Source organism: Falco cherrug, chromosome 1 (assembly GCF_023634085.1).
Source record: "Falco cherrug isolate bFalChe1 chromosome 1, bFalChe1.pri, whole genome shotgun sequence".
Lineage (NCBI taxonomy): Eukaryota > Metazoa > Chordata > Aves > Falconiformes > Falconidae > Falco > Falco cherrug.
In genome coordinates this window covers 79,848,138-79,873,683 of record NC_073697.1, presented here as the reverse complement: position 1 = coordinate 79,873,683, position 25,546 = coordinate 79,848,138, and the positions used below count along the sequence as shown (strand labels likewise).

Genomic DNA, 25,546 nt, shown 5'->3' with positions numbered 1-25,546 from the left:
TCAGTGCTCAGACCTACTTCTCCTTCGTATTTCAGCCAGGTACGTGCTCTGTTGTCAAAGTTAAAAAGCCAAACCCACTCTGCAATCATACCTCCTTCACAAATTCGTGAAATGCCAGTCCTATAGCCCCTGCCTTTTAATGTACCAAGTAGAGTTTGTGGTGAAAGTTACAGGAGATTTATAACTGAGCCTTTTGTTTCCTTCTTCTCTCAAAGGCTGCTGGGGCACTAGTCAAAATTTAACTCTGGAAACATACGTTCTACAATTCTTCTGCATCTCAAACTTCAAAAACTGAGGCTGAGGTACGAGTGATAGTTTTTTACCTCAATTCCATTTAAAAAAAAAAAAAAAAAATTCTCACTGGTTTTAGAGATCTCCTGTAAGGATTTTTTAGAAGCTTGAATACCTTGATGAGTGTAAAGACAGACCAGACTGTGCTATACTTCCTTTTGTGCATAACCTCTTGTAATACAATCATCAATTTAAATACCTTTATAAATTAAAAAAAAAAAATAATCAAAGTACTCATAAATCTAGTGGCACTGGACTGTCTTGAAGATCCTCAGAAAATTCAGTACTATTGATCTTCAGGCCACATTTTCTTTGCCTCTCAACAGACAACTTTTGCAGGAGAAACAACTTGAGGGGTCTCCTCAGCAATAGGGAAGAATATTTCTTTATAAACCAGCAAGGATTATCATCCTTTTGGCATTTTTTCCTTGTCCAACTTTTGGTTCTGGAACTCCTGCCTCTTAACCAAGAATAAGCAACTCTTGCATAGTCTTTTCAGTCAAAGCTAAATATTATGTCTTTGTTTTGGAGCAGTTCTGCTTGCTTTTACTTTGGCAGAGGATCTACTCTGAAAGACCATAAAACCAGAATGAAACAGATTGGTCTGACAATGTCACGCTGTTGGTTCAAAAACAGGCACATATATATAAAAAAAAGATTTTCAATAAAAACTAATGCAGACAGGGAGAATGTAAATTAGTCTAATTACTGCTCTGTACGTCACTTTTTCTTTTGGAGCTGCCTTCTTACCTTACACATGGGACTAATAGCCACAGTTCATCTTTAAAAGTGGAAAAAAAGGAAGCATGATTGATTTGTCTATCACATTTGTACATTTTTTTGATGAACAGAGCTAGGCATACAGCAAAAACACAACTGAATTGCAGAAGTCATTAGTTTCTGTCCTCTTTGTATCCCTTTGACGTTAATTTTCAATACGCCTTCAAGCAGGTGAAAAGCATGGAATAGTTTCAGTGAACGTCAAGCTTGCATACTTACGCAGTTGTACTTTTGTTTCTTTCTTCCAGTGCCATAACCCATGAAATTAAGCAAAGCAACTTCAGGAGTTAACACATATAGAAAATGCTTTCAAATTAATTTCTGCAGTGTTAGGTAAGCAGTAAGCTGTCTCCTTGGTTTGTGACTTTTTTCCCCTTCGAAGTTCAGTTGTGTGTATTGCCTAATGCGCATCAACTGCATTTACAGCAGCTGCTGAGAAATCACTGCAGGTAAAAATACTGTGTGACCATGGGTAGCATCGCTAGTACGTACCACAGTGATGCAATTCCACTGCCCCACCATCTCCTGCTCCATCAAGTAGTATCTGTGATCTGACAATTATAGAGATGATTTGCCTGTACAAGATCAACTGAAATGACTCCTGAATCTTCCAAGCTGTGCTTGTCACATTCTCACCACTACAATCCACTACTGCTTTGAGAAAAACGACGCGCTTCTGAAAAACCACAGCCACACACATTTTCTTCAATGTTTTGTCTGTTACTTCAGGTTGTAAACCCAAGAGAAAATGCAACAGCAGTGCACTGTGTATCTCTGTTTAGGCTTTCAGTTGCACTAAAAACTCTAAAAAACTCCTCTGCCTAAGACAAGAGGCACTAGCAAGTGTCAGGAGTGGCAAGTATCCCAACCCAGTGGAACAGAACTCTGAAGACTTGGATCGTACTTGCAGTTCTGCCAGTAGCAACTCTGAGATCTCCCGAGGAAAACCAAGAGACATTCTGGTAGTTTTCAAATATACTATTAAGCGACCTGACTGATCTGCCATTAAAGAAAAATAGTGTGTTTATAACATTATTCCTAAGAAGTAATAGGTTTGTGCTGATGTTTACTGCTCAGCAAAATTCTGTCATTACCTTTTTCTTTTTTTCTTTTTAAAATACTGTTAAGTCCATTGGTTTTGCACTGATATTTTCTATGCGGGATGTACCAAACCTCTGTTTCTTATCTTAAAGCAGCAGCAGGAACTAGTGTACAATGCCTTTTCACCTCTTTTTTCTCAGTTACGTTTCTTGATTCAGTGCCAACTGATGCTCTACTCACTGCTGGCGAGAACGTCTCCTACTAGTCTGTACTACCTTTAAAGTTAGGGAGTACACACCTGAAATAGGGTACGGTGCAAAGGCAATACATCTTTTGTCATGATTACCAAGGCTGTAATGATGATCTCCAAGTCAAGTGATACGGACTGGCTTATATTCCTCCTCCCATATTGTCTGCAGGGTGTGTGGTAAGCCACTAGAGCTTTCCTCCACCTGGTTTTTTCTAACCTATACCTGGATGACTACTCACCATTAGCCACTGGAGCCAGCCACAGCTACTGCAGACATGAACTTCTATGTACTTACCGTATGTGGCTGAAAAACTAGAATCCTAAACCAAAACAGAACAAGCTAATGCGACATCCCTGACATACCGAAACTAACAGAATCTCAACGAGTTCATGTCATTTAAGCTGTCATAGAAGCTGGACAAAGTCTTGAACTCGCCTCATTCAATCAACATCACATACATGCATTCAGCTATTCAGGGTAGGATTCTTCAGCTAACTTTCACCATCTAGCTTATTGCTGAGAATTCCTTTTTAGAAAATGCTGAGGAACATCTCTTTTTCACTTGTGTAAAGTATTATCAGAAAACATGCTCTAGTAGCAAAGAAAATTCCATTTACTATTCTCAGCCCCAGCATACAATGATGGTTAATTTTGTGCATTTCCAGGAATTGGGGCTCTACTAGTAAAGATTTAGGTCCAATACACATTCCACTAATAGAAAACAAACTTGAAAATAATGTCACTTCTTAAAGAGAAAACAGACCAACTAAAAAAAAAACCTAGATGTTTCTTTTAACTCATGACAGTGACACAGAAAAAGCCAGTCCACTTTAGATTGCTTCTAGAAAAATACCCAAGTTGTTTCCAGCTGTTCAAAGGATTTGAGTCCAAATTTCAGGTCATATAAAATCACACAGCCTCTCCAATCCAGTCACCATACAGAAATGGTCTGGGTGAAGTTTTGGTCTCCTTAATGCTAGAGACTGCTTGCACATTACCTTCAGCAGAGAGAGTTTCACTCTTGAAACTTGAGTTTCAGGTCTTCTAGAAAGAAATTCTGACAGCTGTTATTTCTTGAAGAATAACTGTGCAAGTTTAAGTGATTTTTAGCAAATATTACATAAAGCCTTCAGGCTAAGGAGTTACATTACACATAATGCACCCAATTGTTTCTGATAGAAATTGCTGAGATGAAATTTCCAGAGATTATTATAGCCTTGTTTGTGCGGAGTCAAAGGTAACTTAACAAAATGTGAAGACTATGCCCCCACAAAACCTCCACCTGATCTTTTCAAAAATAAGTTATTAATGCTCAGGTAATCATCAGGAACACTAGTTGTATAAACGTGTAATTGTAAAGATGTATACATGTGCTAGGAGCACAAGAACTACATACAGATGGATGCACATCGAAATGTTTTTTGTTTTAAAAGAAAGCTTAAAAATCTCTAAAGAACAACTATTCAGAAGAACTGACCTGTTGTTAGCTCACATTCCATTCCCAGTATAGCCATGATCTGAAAGGTTTATGTGCTCACAAAACCAGAAACACATGCTTGCATGGTTCTAAACACTCCGCAGAAACCCAATCTCATTTTTACTAGCTTACACACCTGATCTTAATTTTGGTTTAGCCAACAGGAATGCAATCAGCAGCAAGTCTTATTACTGGACTTACCATTAAAATCAGAAAACAATGCTTTTCTACAGTTGAAACAAGCATTATTCCTATTTAGTGTGTTACCAGTTAAGTATGCATTACAGGATCAAGTGAAAACCATAATCTAGCAGTTACTGCTCTAACTATAAAGTACATTAAAAAAATATTTATGAGAACTTGTTTCATTTCACTTTCATGGCAGGCTATGTTTGAAATGTAAACACAATATTTATAACCATTTGAAAATACATTTTGTTGAAACCTAACACTGTCACCGTCCATTCAAAAACATGAAGACATCAGGGTTTTCGTATCTAGCACTTCATATCCACTTCCACCGTACAGGGAGAGACACGCAGAGTACACACAGGGCAAAACCATCACGGTGTTTTTCTCAGCAGCCTTAGTGTCTTACTCATTTGCTGGATGGATTTCACCCCGTTAGCTGGTGTCTCAAGGGCAGCCTGAGACTCACACATCGGAAGTCTCATGCATTTTTAAAACCGAAATACACAGAGGTGTAAGGTGAGGACTGACAGGCTTCCAAGGCATCACTGTAGTGCAAATACAAACAGCAACTGTTTTTAAAAGCAGGCATGGATTTACTGCAGCAGATAAAAGGGTTGTATCCCATTCCCCATCTGCAAGCCTGAAAAATCATGTGAAATACTTATTAAAACATGACTGTGCACCTTCCCGTGTCCCTCTTCACTGCATGACTACCTAAAATATGCCACAGCTATTAAGTAGATGAATGACATCAACTCCCTTCTCTGAACATACCTTGTTTTTTACTTTACAGTGGAATATTTTTTAGGTAATTCCTTGCAGCCACTTTTGCTTCACATACTTATAACATGACCCTTCTATTTATATATAGATAAAAAAATGTTAACGACAATGAATAAATAAAATCACTTATACTTGTGAGTTAGGCTGCACATGCCACGTTTTTATAGCAACCTTTTAATAAAGCCTAAGAAAAACATGTTTACATGAGCAAAGACCTATTCAAAATGAAACAAATCTAAAAAGCAGAAATTCTTACCCTAAAAAACTCTTTAGTGGAGCCAGAATCTAATGTCCCATAAGCAATTTCTGTTTGCTTGGAAAGATCCTCTGCACTTTCAATGGGAGACACCATCCTCTCAACCGTCAGGAAGGCAGCTAAGTTAGCCGTGTAGGATGAGATTATGATGAGGGTAAAGAACCACCACACACCTCCAACAATGCGCCCAGACAGGGATCTAATAACAAGTATGAAATGGATTTGTAAAGTGAAATGAAAGTCCTAAAAAGGAACACATAATATCAGTTTTATGCAAATGATGCATTATACTATAGGGAAGGGTTTCAGGCTATCTCATAGCACAGCTCTGCATACTAATCAGATGGGAAATCAAGGCATACTCCACTACATCTCCTGGACTTTGCTGAAATCAGGACTCCAGAGTTTACTTTAGGGAGAATTTAGTGATCCAGTTCTTCAAAGTTCGGAACACCCTGAAAGGAAACTGCTCCCATCATAACGTGCTATACTGAACACGTAAGCTCGTCATTGCCTCCAAAGTGAATTTGTGTGACGTTATGAAAAGGATCAAACAAAATCAGTGAAACAGTGTTTTCAGACAAATCAGTATGCACTTATTAATTAAGTGCCTATTTTCCTAAGACATTCAGACAAACACTGATTTCCACAAAACAATGGTTTATGCTGCTCTGGATAATCTATACTAAGAAACAAATAGCATTATTTGCAATAAAAACTGGCCCAAGGAATACCCATAAACTAAAAAGTGCACACAACTTTTGAAAGATACAAGCATTTAACAGACTGGGGACTAGACGTGAAACAATCAGTGATAGTACAGAAAAATGGTGAAGAAAGTATATTTTTAAATAATAATAATCTGATGTTTTTAACTGCAGCAGCTGGGCTCTTATGGATCTTTGTTTTGCATCTCCTGCTCAAGAAGAGAGAAGAAAAGAGAACTCAAGAAAATATTTGAAACAGTATAGAACACACAACTAAAGAAATTCAATGAGTTTCAATACTAGAAAACTATGTAGTAGAGAAATATTGATACTGCATTATTGTCAAGCTTGACTTTTTTAAAATGATCCTTTAAACTTTGAAATTACTTACTACTTTGTTTCCAAACAAGACATTATAGGAAGGAGTACATAATCTTTGGAGATGTGCTTAATTATATGGCAGAAATGTGCATGTAGTTGAAAGTCTAGTACTAAGGCGTTGCAGTAGCTTAGGTATGTCTTGATATGTCTCCTCTATCTATTAAGTAAACAAATTACAAATCACTCACCCAGCCTACTGTATCGTGAATGAGACCTCAAACTAACTCTGGCACAGAATATATATAGAGAGAGATAGAGAGATGTAACTCTCTCCCTCTCTATATATACATATATATATATATACACGCACATTTAAACATGATAGTTATGTACAAGGTGACTTATTAAACTGGGAAAAAAATAAATAGAACCAATTCTAGACAAACCATTTTTACTAATTGCTAGTGTATAAAATATCTGTAATAATTCAGACATTAAGAGATTTATTCCATGTCACAACAGACTCACTAATTCACTCTACTACATGAAAATCAAGTCAGGTAAGGTCCAGAAGATGTTATTAAAAAGGACCTTAGAAAAAAACTTTCAAACTCCTTCTAAACTGAGATTAATCTGCAAACAAATTTTGTCACCTTTGAAAAAATATCACATACTTATTTTGACATGGAGGTAATCTCAGTATAAAATAATTCTACAATTAAAAGATTGAACTATACTGTAATTACATATTTGAAAGGTAAAATCTCTGACAATATGTATTTAATAATCACCAATTTTATGGCACTTTATATTGTATAGATGACACCTGCTATAAATTACAATAATCTCCAAAAGCCCATGTCGGCAAACAAAGCTGCCACCGACTTTGTAAAAGAAGAATAAATGAAATGCTATTCCAGACATTATGCTGCCACATGACACTGTAGAAGTAAAAATTTTATGAGTGTCATTTATATTCAAAATTTTCCCATAAGGTCCATCCCAGTTAAATAAATCATTCCTTTTTTATGTACATTTCAAAAAGTTTCTGAAGACTGATAATTATATGCTAGTATGAACTCCCACTTTACAAGCACCTCATTCATCAGGTCATCAAATACTAATTTCTGTGCACAATTACCTAAATTTGTGCACCACATCTTATACTTACAAAGGTATTTATTGTATGGCAGTACTGAGAGTACACTCACATCTCCAAAAAGATGAGGAAAACTCTGCTATAAGTCAGCATTATCATATAATATCTTATTCTGTTCTGCACTACAGTTCCTGTGCCCCCCTTGATAGTGACCCAGGGACTGCTATTGCAGACCAGGATCCAGGTGGTCCAGCCTTACTCAGCATCACCTTCTGTTTCAGAGTCAAGAAGCCCTAGTTACTTGCCTGCTCTAAGATTCTTACAGTGGTTGTCATTTTCATTAATGACAGTAGTTAAATAGTGCAAAATTTAATTTCACAAAGCTATTTTGCTGATGCCTGAAGACAGTAATTTTCATATCTATTCCGTTTCATTTGCTGGGGAGTTTAAATTCCATAGTGATAGTTTTGGTGCAAGAACAAAAGTAACTGAGGTGTTTTCAGCCCTTCTCTCTTTTTATAATCAACATATCATGCACAAACTAACCCCTTTCCTCAAAAATGTTTGTAATGAAATAAAGTGCTGTTTACTAAACATTGACAAACTAAACCTTGAATCTCCAAAATTGAGTTTTGTGCGCCTTTTATGACTATTTAGTATCATTATTCTTACATCACCTTTGAAAAGTTACCAAACTGTGCACAACATTTGTCATGCCTCAATAGCCAGTAAATCAGTGATAAAAAAGCCAACAGGTCATTATGCTACTGTGGCCTTGATTTAATAACAATAATTTTGTAGCTAATAGAGGACTTTGCAGACAACTAAACCTGTGAAGTATTTAATCGACACAAAAACCCCACAGGACTGAAATTATCAGCTTGTCATGACCTGAAACAATTTGCTTTCTCTTCACTGCCTTATTTCTTGTATACAGTTCTTACTGTATTATATGCCAAATGCATTGTGTCTTCCATCATAAGAGCTGCCATATCTCACGGTGATATGCCAGCTTTTACGCAGAGTTGCTGAAGTTCTCAGATAAGAAATGCTCTGCTATTTCTGCAGTAGAACAACTTGAAAACCTGCTGCTGCCTTTTGGGATGCACAGCTTCTAAGAAGTGCTCCCTTGGTGTAATTTATTTTGCACACTAGCCACTAGACCTGCCAGAAATTGACCTGTCCCCTGTCTCTCTTTAGGTTGTTTGGAAGAAAGTGAAATTGCTTAGTATAATTAGGTAGGTCTTCTGATTTGATTTCCTTCAACCCAGTTGCCCCTATTTCACTTGTTACTATAGTTCCTTCGAGCAGCAAGTAGTTGTTTACCTACCTACTTACCACTTTGCTGACTCAAGGCTAGAACCACTTCTGCACAAGGGAAATAGAATGTTTAATGAGCTGCAAAGAAATTAAGTTAAGTGCTTTACAGTTGTCCCTTATAAAGTAGGTGAAAATCCATGAGGAATTATGCATTCATAAAACGGACCTTCAAATTCATTTAAGCCACTTCCTTTGCGACTTTTCTAGAAGTAGGCCATGGAAAAACAGCAGCGTTTTGCAACTATTCACATGAAATTGGAGCCATCACATGATTTTTAATTCAGTTCTCTCCAACAGAAGGCTCTCCAATAGAAAACCAGTGGGTTAATAACTGTGTTATAATATGCAGTGAGTTTTAGAGGGAAAGTGCTTCCTGCGTATGTTGTGACTAGTGTGTTACCCTTTTTTCCCATTACAGTTGTTGTGAACAATAAGCACTGTCAACTGTAAAATGGGAATATGCAGCAAAAACACGGTACCCCTCCAAGAAGGCATGGAATGACTTGAACCTTATGCATTTTACAGTCTCTGCATGGTGTATATAACTTCACTTGGCAAATGTACGATCGACATTAAGACAGTATCGATCAAACACATCATGACCTTACGTCACAGACAACTGCTGGTATTTCAAGGACTTTTGTGATTTGAGGGAGGGGAAAAAAAAGAGCGATTCATTTTTTTTTTCTGAGAGTGAAAATATATGCACCATGAACCTCCTCCCACTGAGATGGCTGAGACCAAAAACGCACAAAGTTGAAATGGGTGAGTAACCAACCTTGGCGAAATATCGCATCCTTGCTGCATAAAGGCACCCAGGGAAAACCAGAGACTATTAAATATCCCAAATTCATTAGTTGATTCATTAGTTTGTGTTTCTCTTCCATCTTCAAATTCCTCAGTGTGCCACTCATATGGGCTAAATCTGCTGACCAGGAATAAAACTACACTGACCCCAATGTAGGCAAAAACAATGCACATCCAGATTTCATACGCTAACGGATCAAGAAATGAAAACACTCCTGGCTTGGACTTCTGAGGCTTCTTGATCATTATTGATATCCCCAGGCTCATAAAGGGCTTTGAGAAGTCAATCACCTCTTCTCTCACCAATGTTATAGTTAATGGAGCGATTGCAATATCGGCTTTCTGTAAAGGAAGAAAAAAAGCAAGTAATAGCTAATACGATGACCAAAGAATGGTTTAGTTTCTATTGCGTTTCACAAATGGAAAATAGAGCGGAGATGCCAGCGACATTCATTTCACCAAGAATGTCTTACGGAGAATTTCAGAAATTTTTAGTTGGAACTCTTCTCACTGCAATACATATAATCACATGGTTGGCAAATTCCAAGCTTCCCTTTTTACACACGCACTTTTAAAAGCATATGACATTTAAAAGTGTTAGTAACGTGCATTATCTTTCACTTGCTCAGAAAGATGAAACATGCAGTCACTTCCTCCCAACCTCATTTGCATTTAAAATCTAACTCCATGCTTTGCTTTCAAAATTTTTCATGTCAATACAACCTACTAATTCTCTATTAAAGGAGTTACACAATTTTCCTCTATTCTACAGAGAAAACTAATCCGAACTCCACTCCTTCCATTAGTCATCTTTAATGGCTTTATAATAAAAGATTTTCTTACCCCATAAACAAGTTCTCCAACCATCCCATTCCAGATTTTCGTGTCTGCATCCCTTGCCCCATACTTGCCATCCCCAACAATTGTGAGCTTATACTTGAATCCACAGTGTTTAGCAATTTCTGTAGCTAAGTCCACACAATAGCCCTCATATCGATCATTTCCTTCAAGCATTTCATGATTTTTCTTCATCATGACGTATGGGGACTCCTGCACAGAAAGAACTTGCCTTAGCTACTTGGTAAAGAGACAAACATTTCAGTTGTGCAAGTCATAGATTAATGTTTCCTTTTACATGTGACAAAAAGAGAGAAGGTAACATCTGAATCATATATGCTATGTATATGTTAGCTATTAATTATTAGTGTGACATGTCCTTAACACATTTAAAAGCTGCATTCTCCACAGCCATACACAAATAACGATACTTACAGGTATAGTGATTCCCAGCAGTATGTTAATAATGACCATGAATGTTAACAGGAGTTATTCAGAGAAGAAAAAGTTCCAAAATCAGTTTCTTTCGCTCACACAGTTTGAATGGAAGAAGGCAAAGATATTTAGTCGCTTTTCTTGTGGTCTTAATACAAGAAAATTCTTTCCTATTTCACAACCACATCCCTTCCTGGGAAAATACTTCAGGCTCTCCAAGCTATATCTTTATTGAATTACTACACAAACAATACGTTAAGATATCTGTAACTACACAGAAAAGTTCTATCATCAGCAAAACTGCTGATGAGTCATAAATTGCATTAAAGTAACGTATCTCCTCTTTGCTCAGTTGTTACCTAACTATTCTTGCATTCAGTGAAATTCCTACGCTAGCCTGTGACTTGTCCAAACTGGTGAAGAAGCTGTGTAACTTCCGGAAACATGCTGTTCTGTGGCAGTACGTGATGTTAATTTTCTAGACAACTAGAATACAACTTTTAATGTTTTATTTTACACTTCACCAATCCACAGTAGCTATAATTCTGAAACATAAGAACCAGTCTCTTCACTGTTTGGCAAAATCTGTTCTCTAAAACTATGTTTCTGCTCTCAGACAAAGCACCTCTCCTTTGAAAGCAGGTATTAAATTTCCATTTTCAGGTCTGAAAATTTTAGTTTTCTAGAATGTTAAATCAATGACAACTTTTCTTCTACACAATAAAACTGCATACTGAAGCACATTTCCTTAATGTTCACATTTTATTTATGTATCATAATGAGTAACAGGTCACAACCTCAAATAATAAAAAGACAGTATATTTAAACTAACACAATGACGAGAAACAAATCACTGTAGGACAGACTGTCTTCTGACAAAATATGAGGTTAATTACCAAAATAGTGGTGACAATAATAGTCTTATTCTCTAGTCCTGAAGATTCATTTCCAAGAGGGCCATCAAGAGGATTCACAACCATTTTGTCCACTTCACTCCAATATCCAATCTAAAGAGAGTTTATAGGATGCACAGACACTAGTGAACATGAACTTTCATAGAAAAGGTGAAACATATTATTGCTATACCCTCAATTTAAGCTTACAAACTATTTTAGCTATGGATTTACCAGTGTAAATATTTCCATTTATAGAGTTAAAGACTATAACAGATAATAAAAGGATTGAACTAATAATATTTGTTCACATTAATTTATCTAACACAGGTATACCATTTTTATTCACATATTAACAGGTTTTAGTATCAGCATCACACACTGTACGATTGAACAGGTTACGAAATACTCCCAATTTGGAAGACATGAGAAACTGGCTTTTCCTGAAAGGTTTGGAATTAGAGCAGAAAGATAATCGCATTTAAAGAAACATCGCTGAAAAGCTGATTCGGCATTTGTCATTCAGAAGCATATTTCCCCAAATACTGGCTCACATTTAGCAATTCAGATCAGAAAGCAAAAAGTTTAATCCACAAAACTGAAAGAAAAAATATTCTTATGTAGTACTTACCAGAAAGAACAACTTGTATTGGTTAGAAAGAAATAATACATATTTTTACTTTGTTCTGCAAGACGGTTGTGGAATACACCTATGGATAAATATTATCACAACTCATGCTTTAATTAATCTGTAGTGTTTCACTACCTACCTTAACCTGTTGCTTAGCACCATAAAACCTTTAAAGACACTGTAAGACAATTCAAATTACCTTCCGAGGACCAGTACTTTTGAGTTCCATGATGTTTATTGTAAAATTGATTCTCTTTCCATTCTGATCAAACTTTATATTTCCTGTTAGACCTTCCACCTGAACCTATATAGACGAAGATGAAAGTAGTAGAAGAATTAAGTTTTGTTTCTTTTTTAGAAAATGCATTTTGTATTTCCATCAATGATTACTGCTATTTCAAAAATATCCAGTTTAGACTCTTTTCCAAACACAATATGTTATCTTAGTATGAGACACGTTCCTGAGGAGCTCAGTTCCACGTTATTCCCAGCCAGATCCAGGCTGGTTAGGAGGCTGCAAGCTTTATTTCAAGCATTTATAGAGAACTTCACACATGCACTCATTCCAGCATTCACTCCAGGGAAGCTACCTGTTTCAATGCCCTTTCTATTTCTACACCATGACCCCAGGGTACAGCTGGATTTGCAAGACAATCTCCAGCATTTCCTCTTCTGGAGATCTCAATCCTCTGTTTACGCAAATTACGGAAAGCTTCTGTCATCACTTGAACAGCATCATAGGTCAGAGCAGATGTATACTGAAAAGAAGTGAAAATATTTAATTAAAAAACCAGCTTCGGGTTCACTATACCTTCCCATACCTTTGCTAATCCCTTAAACACAGAAACATTAAAAATAAAAACAAAAAGATATACTTGAATTCAGACCAGTTTTTCTTTAGTTTGGAGGTCACTACCCTCTGAGGGGCATTTATACAAACTAATGAAGTGTTCTCCATCAAAACGGTTAGAGGCAGTGCTAATAAATCTACATTGAAGGATTTACAACTGTTTTCAGTATGAATTACATTTCTTTATCACTACAAGTGTGACACGTTTCTGTGTGCAGATATGGCTGGAACTCCATGGAGGTGAAAGACAAAAAAAAAAAATAAAAATCCACTATTTAAGTTGATTTAGCCTCTAAAAATAAGCAACTGTTCCTCTGATTACACTCTTCACAGAGATGCACTTATATACAGATCTCTAGGCTCCATCTCCTCCCACATACATACACAACAATGCAAGCAGCATACACTTGTATATATGTGTGCTTAACTTATTTGTTAAATATAAAAACTCAGGGGTAGCTATTTTCAAGTGTGCAATACCTTGTCAACACCATGCAAAACCACATTTTGGGCGGAGACGTCTGGAAGAAGTACTGCCCCTCAAAGAGCAGTACTGGTGAGGAAGAGCCCCATGTTCCTAGTCTGACACAATTTAAGGAGCTTTACAACTTTTGAGCCATCAGGGAGGAATCCTGTGACTGCATGCATCAGAACTGGCGCTAAGCAGTCAAAAGCGGTTATCTTAAGATGTAAAATTCTTCAGTCGCTGGACTAATGAACTCAACAGAAACCACACGTGCACATACACCAAGGACTTTGTTGTATGGGCTTTATGAGCCCAAACCACTGCAATTATGTCAAATATAAGGGACAGTTTTGGAAATATGGGCCAGAATATAACTTCTTACAGCCTTATGAATGAATGCAATGATCCCTATGAAGGCTATTAGATGCTGAAAATATATAAACTATAAAGCAGAGAGAAATGATATATTGGCTCTTTGCTTCAATGGCTCAGACTTTAATGAGAATTTTAATTAGGTAGATCAAGTCATGCAGAAGGCTCTTGTAACCAAGGCAGGCTCCTGAATTGAGGTCATTTCTGTACGCAATTGTTAGACCTTGGAAAGGAAGAAAACGAAGGTGGAACTCTTTTTTTTCATATATATAAAACTTACTGGGTGATTAATATGAATCTTCTCAAGAAAGTTCTCTCAGTGACTTGTATGGAAATCTTTAAAGGGATCAGAACAGCAGAAGAATGAAGTGAAAGACAGGCTGGAGCCGATACTACTTGCTACTACTGGAGTACCAGTGATTAAGTGGTGGACATGGATGTCAGGACGAGGAGAGAAGGTAACAGAGAGAAGGGAAAGGACCCGGACTCATTTATTTAGGACTGACAAGCAATGTTTCTTTAAGTGTAGCTTTTTGCAGTACAGAAACATATTTCTCCACACTAGCATTTTTAAGAAACTTCGGATACAGCACGGACATTAACCACCAAAACATACTTTAGGTAGCAGAGAAAATAAGAGCTTGAAATTGAGATATTACAGTGCTATCTAAATCAGTTATTCTGTTTCATTTGGTTATTGGGATATGTTTAATGCATCATCTCAAGAATATTAACTCTATAGTAAGTAATTACTGGCCTGAATATTCACAACTCAGTCATATATTCAGTTTGTGTAGGGCTTTGTCTACCAATATATATCTGTACGTGTATACACATCACCATATACATAAAGTCCACATGCTTTAATTTAGTTTAAGTCTGCCTTAATCTAAGGATCTCAAGATCTTTTATAAGCATCTTACACCTTCGTGTTGTTGGAGATGCCATGAAAGCAAACAGCCCATGCATTATTTCTTACTGCTTTTTTCTGCATACACTTTCAGCTCCTAATAACCTTCATGGGGCTCATTAAAACTATCCGTAGCTTAATGAATAGATGTCAAGCTGACAAACTAAACCAAAGTGAACTCGTTGCCATAAACAAGAAGTGACAGCCCGACAACCTGCTTGTGCAGAGGGGTGGCTGTGTGTGTTTGTGTCTGTGTAACAAATAAAATTGTCCTAAGTTCAAGGATTCATTAGCTCTGTCCTCCTTCACTTTGTTTTATACTGGAGATGCATCCACATCCTGATCTGCACTATTAAAATAAGTGGGAGCACTATTTGGAATATTATTCTGTGGAAGTGGGATGGGCTCTTACAGCCTACTAGTTTTACAGCAGTGTAAACCTCCTAACTTCACTTCCTTTCAACTTTACGTGATTAAATCAGCAACTTTAATACAAAATGGCTAAGTACTAACCTATACTTCCTACAGAATCACCTGTATTAATTAAAACATGGCAAAGAATAGGCAAAAAATAATCTCACTTCTCGTATTTCTAGAATTACGATAATAATAAGCTGGTTATGAACTATAATATAATGCACTGAAGAGCCTAAGAACTTCATGTTATTTGCTATGAAACACGGATTGCACGCACGTCATATGAAAATAATTCTCTCTAAATAAATAAATGCACTAATTGCCAAGAAGAGAAACCACTTAGATTTATAATGTACTATAGATCTTAATAAAATTTGTAAGCTGCAACTGCAAAGATGAATTTGAAAAGTAAAACCAAAGTCCTCCCAGACTAAGCAGAAGATATTAATCATGCACTGTTCAAGAAAAACTGGCAGGATGTTGAATTTTCTAACTTTAGCTGTTTTCCAGTAATTGAGAAGATACCAGAAATCCTTAACTAAAAAGCCCAGTACCCTATTTTGTACAACCAGTAACTGGATCTTCTGAAGATGAAATTGCACGAGACACCACCAGAAGCAAAAGATTTTTTTTGTATATGTATTTTAAAGCTGTAAGGTATTACAAAAAGATGTAATGTTAGCCTGTTAGTCCTGCATTTAACCCAATGCTGTCCCTGTGCTGAAGACAAAGTTGAGAGATATGCTTAGAGATTTAAAATACAACATTAAAAGAACATACCTGGGCAGTGGAAGAGAGAAATGCAAAAAAAGAAGAAAAAAAAGTTGATTTTTTTTTCTGGATTGGAATATCTCCAATGTCTAAATCTATCCTTGACGTACTAATTGTTTCTTTTACAGCCAGAGAAGAGAAACAAGCGTTTTAAGGTGTGCTTCATTTGACCTGTTAGCCACCTCCTTTAAGATGAAATGACTCATGCCTTAGATGTCATTAATTTGATCTCCAGTGGCTTCCGAGACTACTGGAGGAGTCGAGGGTGGTCAGCTTAGATACATATGTTTGTGCCATAGACACACTAAACCTGAATTAAACCCACTCAAGGGGACTATGAATTCGCCATTCAGCCCTAACCTAACACAACAGCGAGAAATACAAACACAGTAACAGGGTATTTTGGGCAGACTGTACCAGCAGTCAAAGAACGCCCTGCTAGTATACGAGACACTAGGGAGACCTCTGCCACAACGGCACGTCCAGGTGAAACGCTGTTCAAGAAGGCTGAAATCAGTCTGAAAGAGGCACAGGAGAATGTTCCTCACCATGTGTGGGGGCTGTTATTGGAATAGCAGAAGGGACACTGTGTCACCAACAGAGGTTAAGAGAAAAGAGGTCTAAAACCACATACAAACGTTTTCCCTTAGAGAGAGGTAAGATTCAAAGAGAAGTAATACAGGAAATGTTCTTTGTTGCAAGAGCAGGTGAGTAGAATCAATAGGTATAAGCAAAAGTTTAGCATTTTTCCTTAGATTTAAACAATTTAAATATACTTTAGTACCAACAAATGTACATCACATGCAGTGAAGATACAAACTGTATGTCCTTGTAGGTTGTGAGTATATTAAATATTCAGCTTACTGCTCTATACTAGTAATATTTTTCCAGTGGTTCACTACACATTTTTTTTACCTTGTTTGTAATACTTCACTACACTATACACAGACTAAATTGGGATATCAAACAGTCCCTTGTTTTAATATGTTACAGCTTTATTTTGCTTTGATAATTATATTCAATAAAATCTCTCATATGAATTCCGTGCATTTTTCCCACAGCAAAGTATTTCCCTACTTGAACACTAGTAAGTTATCACTAAAGCAAAACTGTCTTTTCATAGTACTTTGTATATAATTGCACTTTTTGGTCAAAATATTCACAAAACTCTGTCAAATTGTTTGTAATTTCAGAAGTACCTGCTAGAGATTTGTATATATAGAAGCACTCCTACATTTTTATATTTTATACATTTAAAAAAATTGATTTTGATAAAAAAATAGGTACATACATATATAAACCCGCAAGCAAAAAGAATGAGAGACAAATTTATGTGCCAAGAACTAGTAAAGGAATTAGGTAACTACCTCTTGTGACTTTCCATGTAGTCAAACTAGTGCAAGTCAAGCACCTATTTCTTAAGGGTCTGTCTTTAATTAATATATCTGGAGGCTATTTCGGAATGGATAGTATTACACACTTTGGAAAACATTGAAAAGCGGTCTGATGAAACAGCGGAAAATTCACTAATTGGTAGGAAACTACCTCCTTCAGGATCTCCTGTGATGCTCTGCATACTGTCAGGACAGAGCACAGGAATGCAAATTGTTACTTCCAATAGAAATAAGAGTCGTTGTCAGATGTTGTACACTAAATGTCATTGTAAATCCAGATGGCTTTTAATTGTGCCCATAATCACACATTGTTCTCATTTGTTCTGTGCAGGCATTAGCATGAATGGGAGCCTGTATGAAGCAGCACGTTGGGCTGGCTGCATTCAAACGCAAATGGACTTTAAGCACAGGAGCATGCATCTCCGTTACCTATGGGCATGTTTCAAAACACCAGACACAGGAGGCAGAGGTCGGGGAGCCCAGGAGAGGCTGAACTCCAGCTTATTCCTCTTTGATGTTTATAACGGAATTAAGCTCTTGTGAAAAATGGCAGCCTTTACAACAGACTTGCTTCCAGCTGAAAATAATCGCATATATATGCAATACATTTGGAAATATCAACTGATTATTTGTACATTTTTTTATAACAGTCCTGGTCCTGACTAAAAGGGGACGAGAAATTAATAAAATGTAAAATGACCGGACCTTTAAAAAAGTTTTTTTTTAAATTAATCTCAGTAAAGAGGGAGTTCGAGATCAAGCCCTATTTACCTTAACAAATATACTATCTTTATTAAATGTTGTTTCCAAAGATTATAGAGTTTGACTGACTTACATTTTGATGATAGCCTTTATTTAAATGTAAATCAAGCATTCTGTGTGCACAAAAGAGCTAAACAAACAATAGGTATTTTTCCTCTGAAACATCATAATGTTTTGGGCAGATGCAAAGTATGCCTTAAAGCAACCTGACACCTTAGAAAAATTTACGAAAACCTGCTGATTTTGTGATGTGTTTATGCTCTTCAGGTATCTCCTTGTTTGGTTTAGAAGTGCTGCTTTCTGGTCACACCCAGAACAGCTTTGGTTTCTAGCCCATCAGCTACGCTCCTGCCTGATCTACATCCCAGGAAGCCTAATGCCTATTACAAAGACATGTTCATAGCAGGTCCAGCAGATGCTGGCAAGAACAGGGCACTTGAATTATCCTGACACTTCCACTGCAGGGTACTTATACGGAAAGCGACCTTCTTTCACTCCTTTCAAAACTGACTATAGCAAAGATCACAAGATTTAGGAACCCCAAGGTGCTCGGCCTTTCTACCTACTTCACCTGCCAGTCTAACAGGAAGGAGATTCCTGGACTGTAATTCCTCCCTCCAGATTACTTCCAAACCAGAAGAACACTCTTCTCACTATAGTCATCAGAGCTGCTAATTCAGCAGAAAAAACGAGTGCAGGTACCTTCCACCTCCCCTCTTTTTCTTCTTTTCTTCATTTTACACTCAGGACAGAGGTTTTAAAGTACTTTGGTCTTCCATGAGATGTAATGCAATAGCAAAAAAGAAGAGCTAACAGTACTGTGAAACAGATGTTTCCTCAAAATATGAGAAAGAAGTCAGAGAAGAAAAAAATTACAGATCTGGACAAAAGTCTTAGCAACAAAGTAAACCCTCTGTCTTCCAGGAGGAAGCAGAACAATGCCAGATCTTATTAATGGCACCCGCATATGGACCTCCTGAAGTTCCAGACCTTTTTCCATTCAAAAGAACAGAAAGTCAGCATGCATGTCTTACACTCCTTCAGGAGTGCTAATAGCAAAGTTGTGTGGGAATTTATCCCTTCCATTGTTCAGAAGGCCAAATTAACCTAACATTGTGCCCCGTTTATTTTCTAAAATGCATTGCAAAGATCTCTGCCATGTCCCACAATCTTCAAAATCCTTTCGCCTTTGTTTCAACTAAACCACCCGTGCCCACAGAAAGATGGACAGATGCTTTCAGAAGTGCCTCAGCTTCTGCTGATCATGGCAAATGGATCCGAAGTGCACAGCTGGTGAGACTACTCAATATTGTTCACTCAGAGAGTGTTCAGTAATGATGGCATAGCACAGTGCACTGCTGGACAAGGCTTTTATTTTGCTGTTGCTCCAATAATCATGTATAAGCAATTAAAAATCAGTGAAATACTGAAGCAGACACCAAGGTCTGCAAGGTGCTCTCCTAGCCAGTGCCATTTAAAAAAACATGGCAGCTTGCATGCTAGTATTAAAAACAAAACAAGGAAACCAGAAAACTGTTCACAACTGTAGTCTTTTTTTCTAAATCTGTCATACTGTGCTGCAATACAAACACATCTTTCCTTTAAACACTTCTTAATGAGAAAGAATAATATCAGGTATGAAAACAAGAGAAGTACAGTAGCTCTTAAAGCAAATCTTCACACTGTATCTTCTTACTCTACCTTATACCTTTCCTCCTCCCTCTGAAAAAAGCCTAAATAATTAAAACTAAATAAATCAGAACACCTAATTTCTCCTTCTGATAAAGGCAGAAACAACTCTAATCATAATTTCCATATTTGCACAAATGTGAATTGTACATTCACTATATTTGTGTAACAACTTCTTTGAACCTCAAATCACGGAGCTTCTTAAAATATCCAGTCATTACTCAATGGCTGAAAAGTTTACTAGCCTAAACTCACTTCTTTTTATTAAGTTCCTTATGAACTCTCTTAATTCTTGACCTATTCTTTTCCATTTTCCCGGAAGCTTTTTAAACCCTCCTAATCCTCAAACCTAAAGCTTAGTCCTGGTGAACTTTCTATCTCCAAAAAACACAGAGCTTGACAAAAAATTAAACCCAATTACTTGGATTTGAATCCACAGAGCTTGACAGAAATAATAAAAACAATTATTTGGATATGAACCCACAGCATTTCACCCGTAAAACAAAAGATGTTGTTTTCTGATCTATGCCACTGCCTGTGGAAGATACACATACTGACAAAATAAATAAGATTTTACAATTATTTGTGTAATTAACTTTAAACTGAATGCACTTGCAAAACAGCAATGCCACTGATGATAAAAATCACCTTTAATTTACTGTAAACACAAAGAACATATGCTTTTTAAATTGTCACCCTATGAATACGTAAAAACCTTTTTCTTCAAGGCTAAGCTAGAGAAAAGTATGTTGCTCCTCACCATGATAAAATCAGCGGGATACAGCAGCAAAACCTGAAGCCTGTGACTGTAACAGTGAAAACAGACCAAGCAGGGAAATTTAAAGCAGTAGATGAGAATAAAACATACAAATAGGAAGACAAACAACTTCCCTGTTAAAATCATGCTGTAAGAAATGGATTTGAAAGAACTAGTATGAATGTTTAAAGTGGTGGGTTTGTGGTTTGGTTTTCTTTTTTTGGGTGGTAGTTGTTTGCTGTTTTGTGTGGGGGGGTGTTTTTCTTTTTTTCACTGCTTTACCCTAAAAATACACTTTGAATCTCTTTAGAACACAGGAATTTATCACAAAAGTCACTTCCTCTTTAAAAGTTAACGTTAGCCATAAATCCATAAGCATATGACTTACAGCAGATATAAATTTTAAAATATAAAATGCTTTTACTAAAATATTTACTGAAATAGTCTTAAATGTCTGCTCTTTTTATGATAAAAATGGCCATCCAAGCATTATTAATGATGGTAAATACCTTAAATTTAAGCTTTTAACCAAGACAAAGTTATTGAGATGATCATAAAAATGTATTTAGATAATTTTCTAGTAGAATAATTAATGGTTGGTGCATTTACTGAAAATGGTAGAAGAGAATTTAGAGATTAAATAATTCTGGTTTATAAAATGACCAATACTTACATGAATAGTAAGAACCTGAAAATTACATTAGGCTCTTCAGCTGTATTGTTTTACTCATAGTCCACAGAAAGTCCTATATAGATTATTGGAAATAAATTATTTACCCTAGAAGCTGAACAACACTACAACAGAAAGTATTCCAAATTGGAATTTAATACAAAGATTCTTTAGATTTGAATTTCTGACTAGCCTATTAAATAAAGCCACACTAAGTGATCTTTTAATTTGGTTTTAATATATTCTGGATCATCACCGTTCTCTGTAACAATCTGTAGGAGGTGTACCTGGACTCGGTATTACAATACATCTTGCACAAATCCACTTACGGGGGCGGAGGAAAAAAAACCACCCACGATCTGAGTTATCATACATGTTGCAGTTCTACAGATTTCCCAAACCTGCCATTTAAAACTAATGGCAATTATTTAAGTCTTACATTTAAGAAGAAAGATAACCACCCAAAACTAAATCATTTTCATTATCAATTCTCACGTACCCCAACCAGCACAAGTATCTGCCTTTTGTCTCAAGATGAAACACTTCCTCCTGTCTGCTCTGATCTAATTCCAAGTCAAATGCTAACAGAATTGAATACACCAACCTTACCAGGCTGCTGGTTTTACCAAGAAATAGTTACCGTCAGACACTAATCAACACTCCATGTTTGCTTTTGTGCCACCCCATATTGGCTATACAGGGCAGCTACCCCCTTGGACTGGTCTCCAGTACCAGCCCTGCCCCAGCAGTAACCCTCGGTGTCTCCTCTCCTTGTTCATGTAAGCGATGCTCAGTGCTTCTCCTCCTCCCTTACTCCCCCCATACAGACCGACCCCTCCCCAGCTCCGAGCTGCCACCACCCTTCTGTGCCTTTCACCTATATCCCAGCAGACTCCCCTTGTTGCCAACCCCTTTTTTTTGACTGACACATTCCTACTACTACTACTTTCAGCTTCGTTTATCACCCCCCACTTCTCTTATCCCCCTTGCTCCACCAAGCTCTCCTGTCCTAAACGACATTGGCCTTGGTGAAGCCAGAGCTATGCCTCATCTTGCTGAACACATGGAGCACGAAGGAATAGCAGCTCTCTTCTGTTTCTATTAACTATATTCAGGTGAATTGCCAATTGAAAAAAAAGTGATAAAGAGTTCCCAGGAAAACAGGCAGGAGAGATCCACTTTGTTGGCTGAAGTTCCTTAGACACTTACCATTACTAAGAATAAGTAGATTCAAATTCAAAGAAACAGAGCTGCGTAGGGACATCAGGATTTGGCTCTGTAGTTTTCTAAGTCTGGCAAATACTGTTGCTTTAGCACAGTACAGCCACTTTCACTTGCAGGATCAAAGGATCTGGGTCAATAGGCTCTCCGTACATCTGAGACAAATCTGCAGATACTGCCTCAAACCACCCACTGCTTGCACAGACTAAATGTTCCATTCGTTAATTGAGTCTTCTTTAAAAAAAACCAAACCAAACACAAACCAACTATGCTGGAATGAGTGACTGCTTATGCAAAAAAGCCTTAAGCTATTAAAAAAGTAGTAAGACTTTTAACACTGAATTTTCTTACATCCATATTTTTCATATATATTTTTGCAATTAGAGAAGGTTGAATATTGGGATTCAAAAGTCCAGTGAAACCAGGTACCTGGAACACCAACTGCTAGTTGTATATTTTTTATGCCCAGGAAACAAAAACATGACAACTGTAAAATGTAGGCAGAAAAAATTCACATATCTACAGTTTTTACAAGGGCACTTTAATAAAAAAATAATAAAAAAACCCCAGCCACCCCACCCCCAGTTCATTTCCTGATTAAATCACATAATAAATACTGAAATTAACTAATTTTTTAAAGATTTTATTTATAAATCATTATAATCTACTTGAATTCAGGCATAATCAATCATATTTTTCTACTAATACTGTAGCAATTGCAACAGAGTATCAACTATAATTTTTATTAAAATGCCTGGTATTATAAAAACATTTTCCAGCATACTGCAATCATAAGAGGAATGCCTCAAAATGAAGGTATTGTGTACAAATAATGTACGTTTGCTTTATCTTCTATATCTAGACCAAATGTTTTCTGAATTTTCAGTTTGAAGAAGCGTTTTCACTGTTCTCTTCTTTGTTCCTATTATCAGTGAGTCATCTCAATTTTAATTATTTCTACAAGGTAAATAAGTACTTCTGTATTTCTCTGCAGGTTCTCTGTATTCCATCCTTGAGGTAAAGCAGCACTAGTGGAGTTAAACCATCAGCTTTCAATTACAAGCTTCACTCTTCCTGACTTACACTTTCACATAGGCAGTTTTCAACTTTTGCAATTTTATCATAAACAACACACTGTTTAGTACTACGCAAACACTTCAAATTCTGGAATCACATTATCTTTGAAAAAATAGATTTTGTGATAATTTTCTAAAAGACTAGATGACTATAAAAAGAGACTTCAAAATATGAAACTGATGAAGGCAAACAATTGTGTCATGCAGATATTTTTTTCCCCTTCTCAAACATGTTATCGCAGAGGTGCTACCACCATCACTGATGGGCTCAACCTTGGCCAGCGGTGGGTCCGTCTGAGCTGGCTGGTATTGGCTCCATCGCACATGGGGGAAGCTTCTGGCAGCTTCTCACAGAAGCCATCCCTGTAGTCCCCCTGCTACCAAACCCTTGCCATGCAAACCCAGTACAACTTATCACACCTCACTAGCTTTCAAGAGGAACAAACTGAGCTTCTTTCTGGAATTATACAAAAGGCTGTCCCCAAACAGACTGGATTAGGAAGTTGGAACATTTGGATGTGAATGGGTGTGCTGTCCTTCAGTGTCCTTCCAAACAGCAAAAGGTTTGCCTTGGACATAACAGCCTGACACAAGACTAAGGCTCAGAAAGCCCAGCAATACTTGTAAATACACAATAGTGGGTCAAAAGGGAATTTCAGCCTCTTATTATTAAGCCTTTGTACTTTTAAAAGCAGGTTTGTTTGGTACTTTACAAAGAAGTTTACCAGGATTATTAACTCTTCTAGAATTGCATGCAGAGACTGGTAACTACCTCAGCTGCAACAGATATATTTTAAATTTATCAGAGGTAAACAATATATCAGCTTTACCTCTGAAAGATAAGACCTTTTTTAAACAGACAGCAAAGCACTATTTTAAGTGTCTTGCTTAATCTTTAAATCTTGTGGGTTTTATCAGCACAGGTACAGTGCAGCAACAAATGAGTGTCTCTTCTCATCTGTATCCCAAGACTGCATTTCCTTATAATTAATGTTTTATAAATTCTGAAGATACACTTTTAAAACAATTTGATCTCGGTCCTCTTCTGGGCCTTTGTGGAACAGGTTTTCAACAATGTTTTCCTTTCTTGAAGGGCACATTTCTTTGAAATGTACTTTTTCTTAGAAGAGGTGTCTTTCTCAGTTTTCAGGACTATACATGGATGCTGTGATAGGTCTTGTCAAGCCAACTCAGCCATATTCCATTGACTTGCACTTTGTAATGTAAAATGAATGTACACTTCCTTTTGGATTACAAAATCAAGATAATACAGCACAGCTGCAAAGCCATTGCCTGCAATGAGGTATCATTTCCAATCCCAGGGATAACATAACCTGCTTGGGGCATGTAACCTCCTCCCATTTCTGTGCTAGTAATACAGGGCTTCTATTAGCCTTCCTATCTGTTTCATGCAGAATTTGCAAGGACAGCTTCCTGGATTCCATGGGAACTAGTGGCAAAAGCTCATTTATAACCACAGACAATTCAGATAACTGCCTCAAACCCAAAAGGGGAGAAAGGTTGTTCATAAGATCATGGGAGGAACAAATGGAGTGAGTTAACCTGCTCAGTAAGTTAGATATTGATATACTATTCCAAGAAGCAAAGGATAACCAACATGGCTAAAGTATTAATACAGAAAGGAATGGCATGTTCACAAAGGACAGGTAGGGAATGCAATTCAACAACAACAGAAGAAAAATCCGGTACTTTAAAGGAATGATCAAGTGCACAGATATGGTATGAGACCATCTAAATTGGCAGCAGTTCAGAAAAGCAATGCAGAAAGAGATCTAGATGTTAGCGTGTATCTCATGATAAATATATTTCAACAAATGGGGGGAAGGGGAAGAATTTTTTTTTTTTTTACAAAAGGGGGGTGGAAATGGGGGGGTGGGGAAGAGTAACACAAAAGGAATCCCTGAAAAGAGTACTGTCTCTGAGATACATGAAGCCATTATTTTGATTTCTACAGCACAGCATTCAGATGCAGTGCGGTACCCAGTCTGGCATTTCAAAGACAACGGGTACCAATTAGAAAGGTTTCAAAGCAAAATGACAAACAGGATC

General features: G+C 37.0%; 1 protein-coding gene across 6 annotated transcripts in view; it reads right to left on the bottom strand.

Moving 5' to 3' along the window:
• Nucleotides 1-25,546, bottom strand: part of GRIA2 (glutamate ionotropic receptor AMPA type subunit 2) — a 97,001-nt gene that overhangs the window by 14,102 nt on the left and 57,353 nt on the right. For all 6 annotated transcript variants that reach the window (XR_008730358.1, XR_008730359.1, XR_008730361.1 and 3 more), the window contains exons 7-12: nt 12,712-12,879; nt 12,321-12,425; nt 11,494-11,604; nt 10,169-10,375; nt 9,297-9,667; nt 5,072-5,270 (exon numbers count right to left, since the gene is read on the bottom strand). Coding sequence is in view for 3 of the 6 variants with exons in the window: in XM_055699758.1 (XP_055555733.1) it covers nt 5,072-5,270; nt 9,297-9,667; nt 10,169-10,375; nt 11,494-11,604; nt 12,321-12,425; nt 12,712-12,879 (1,161 nt within the window). In the remaining 3 variants the exon portion in view is untranslated. The remainder of the gene's footprint in view (nt 1-5,071; nt 5,271-9,296; nt 9,668-10,168; nt 10,376-11,493; nt 11,605-12,320; nt 12,426-12,711; nt 12,880-25,546) is intronic.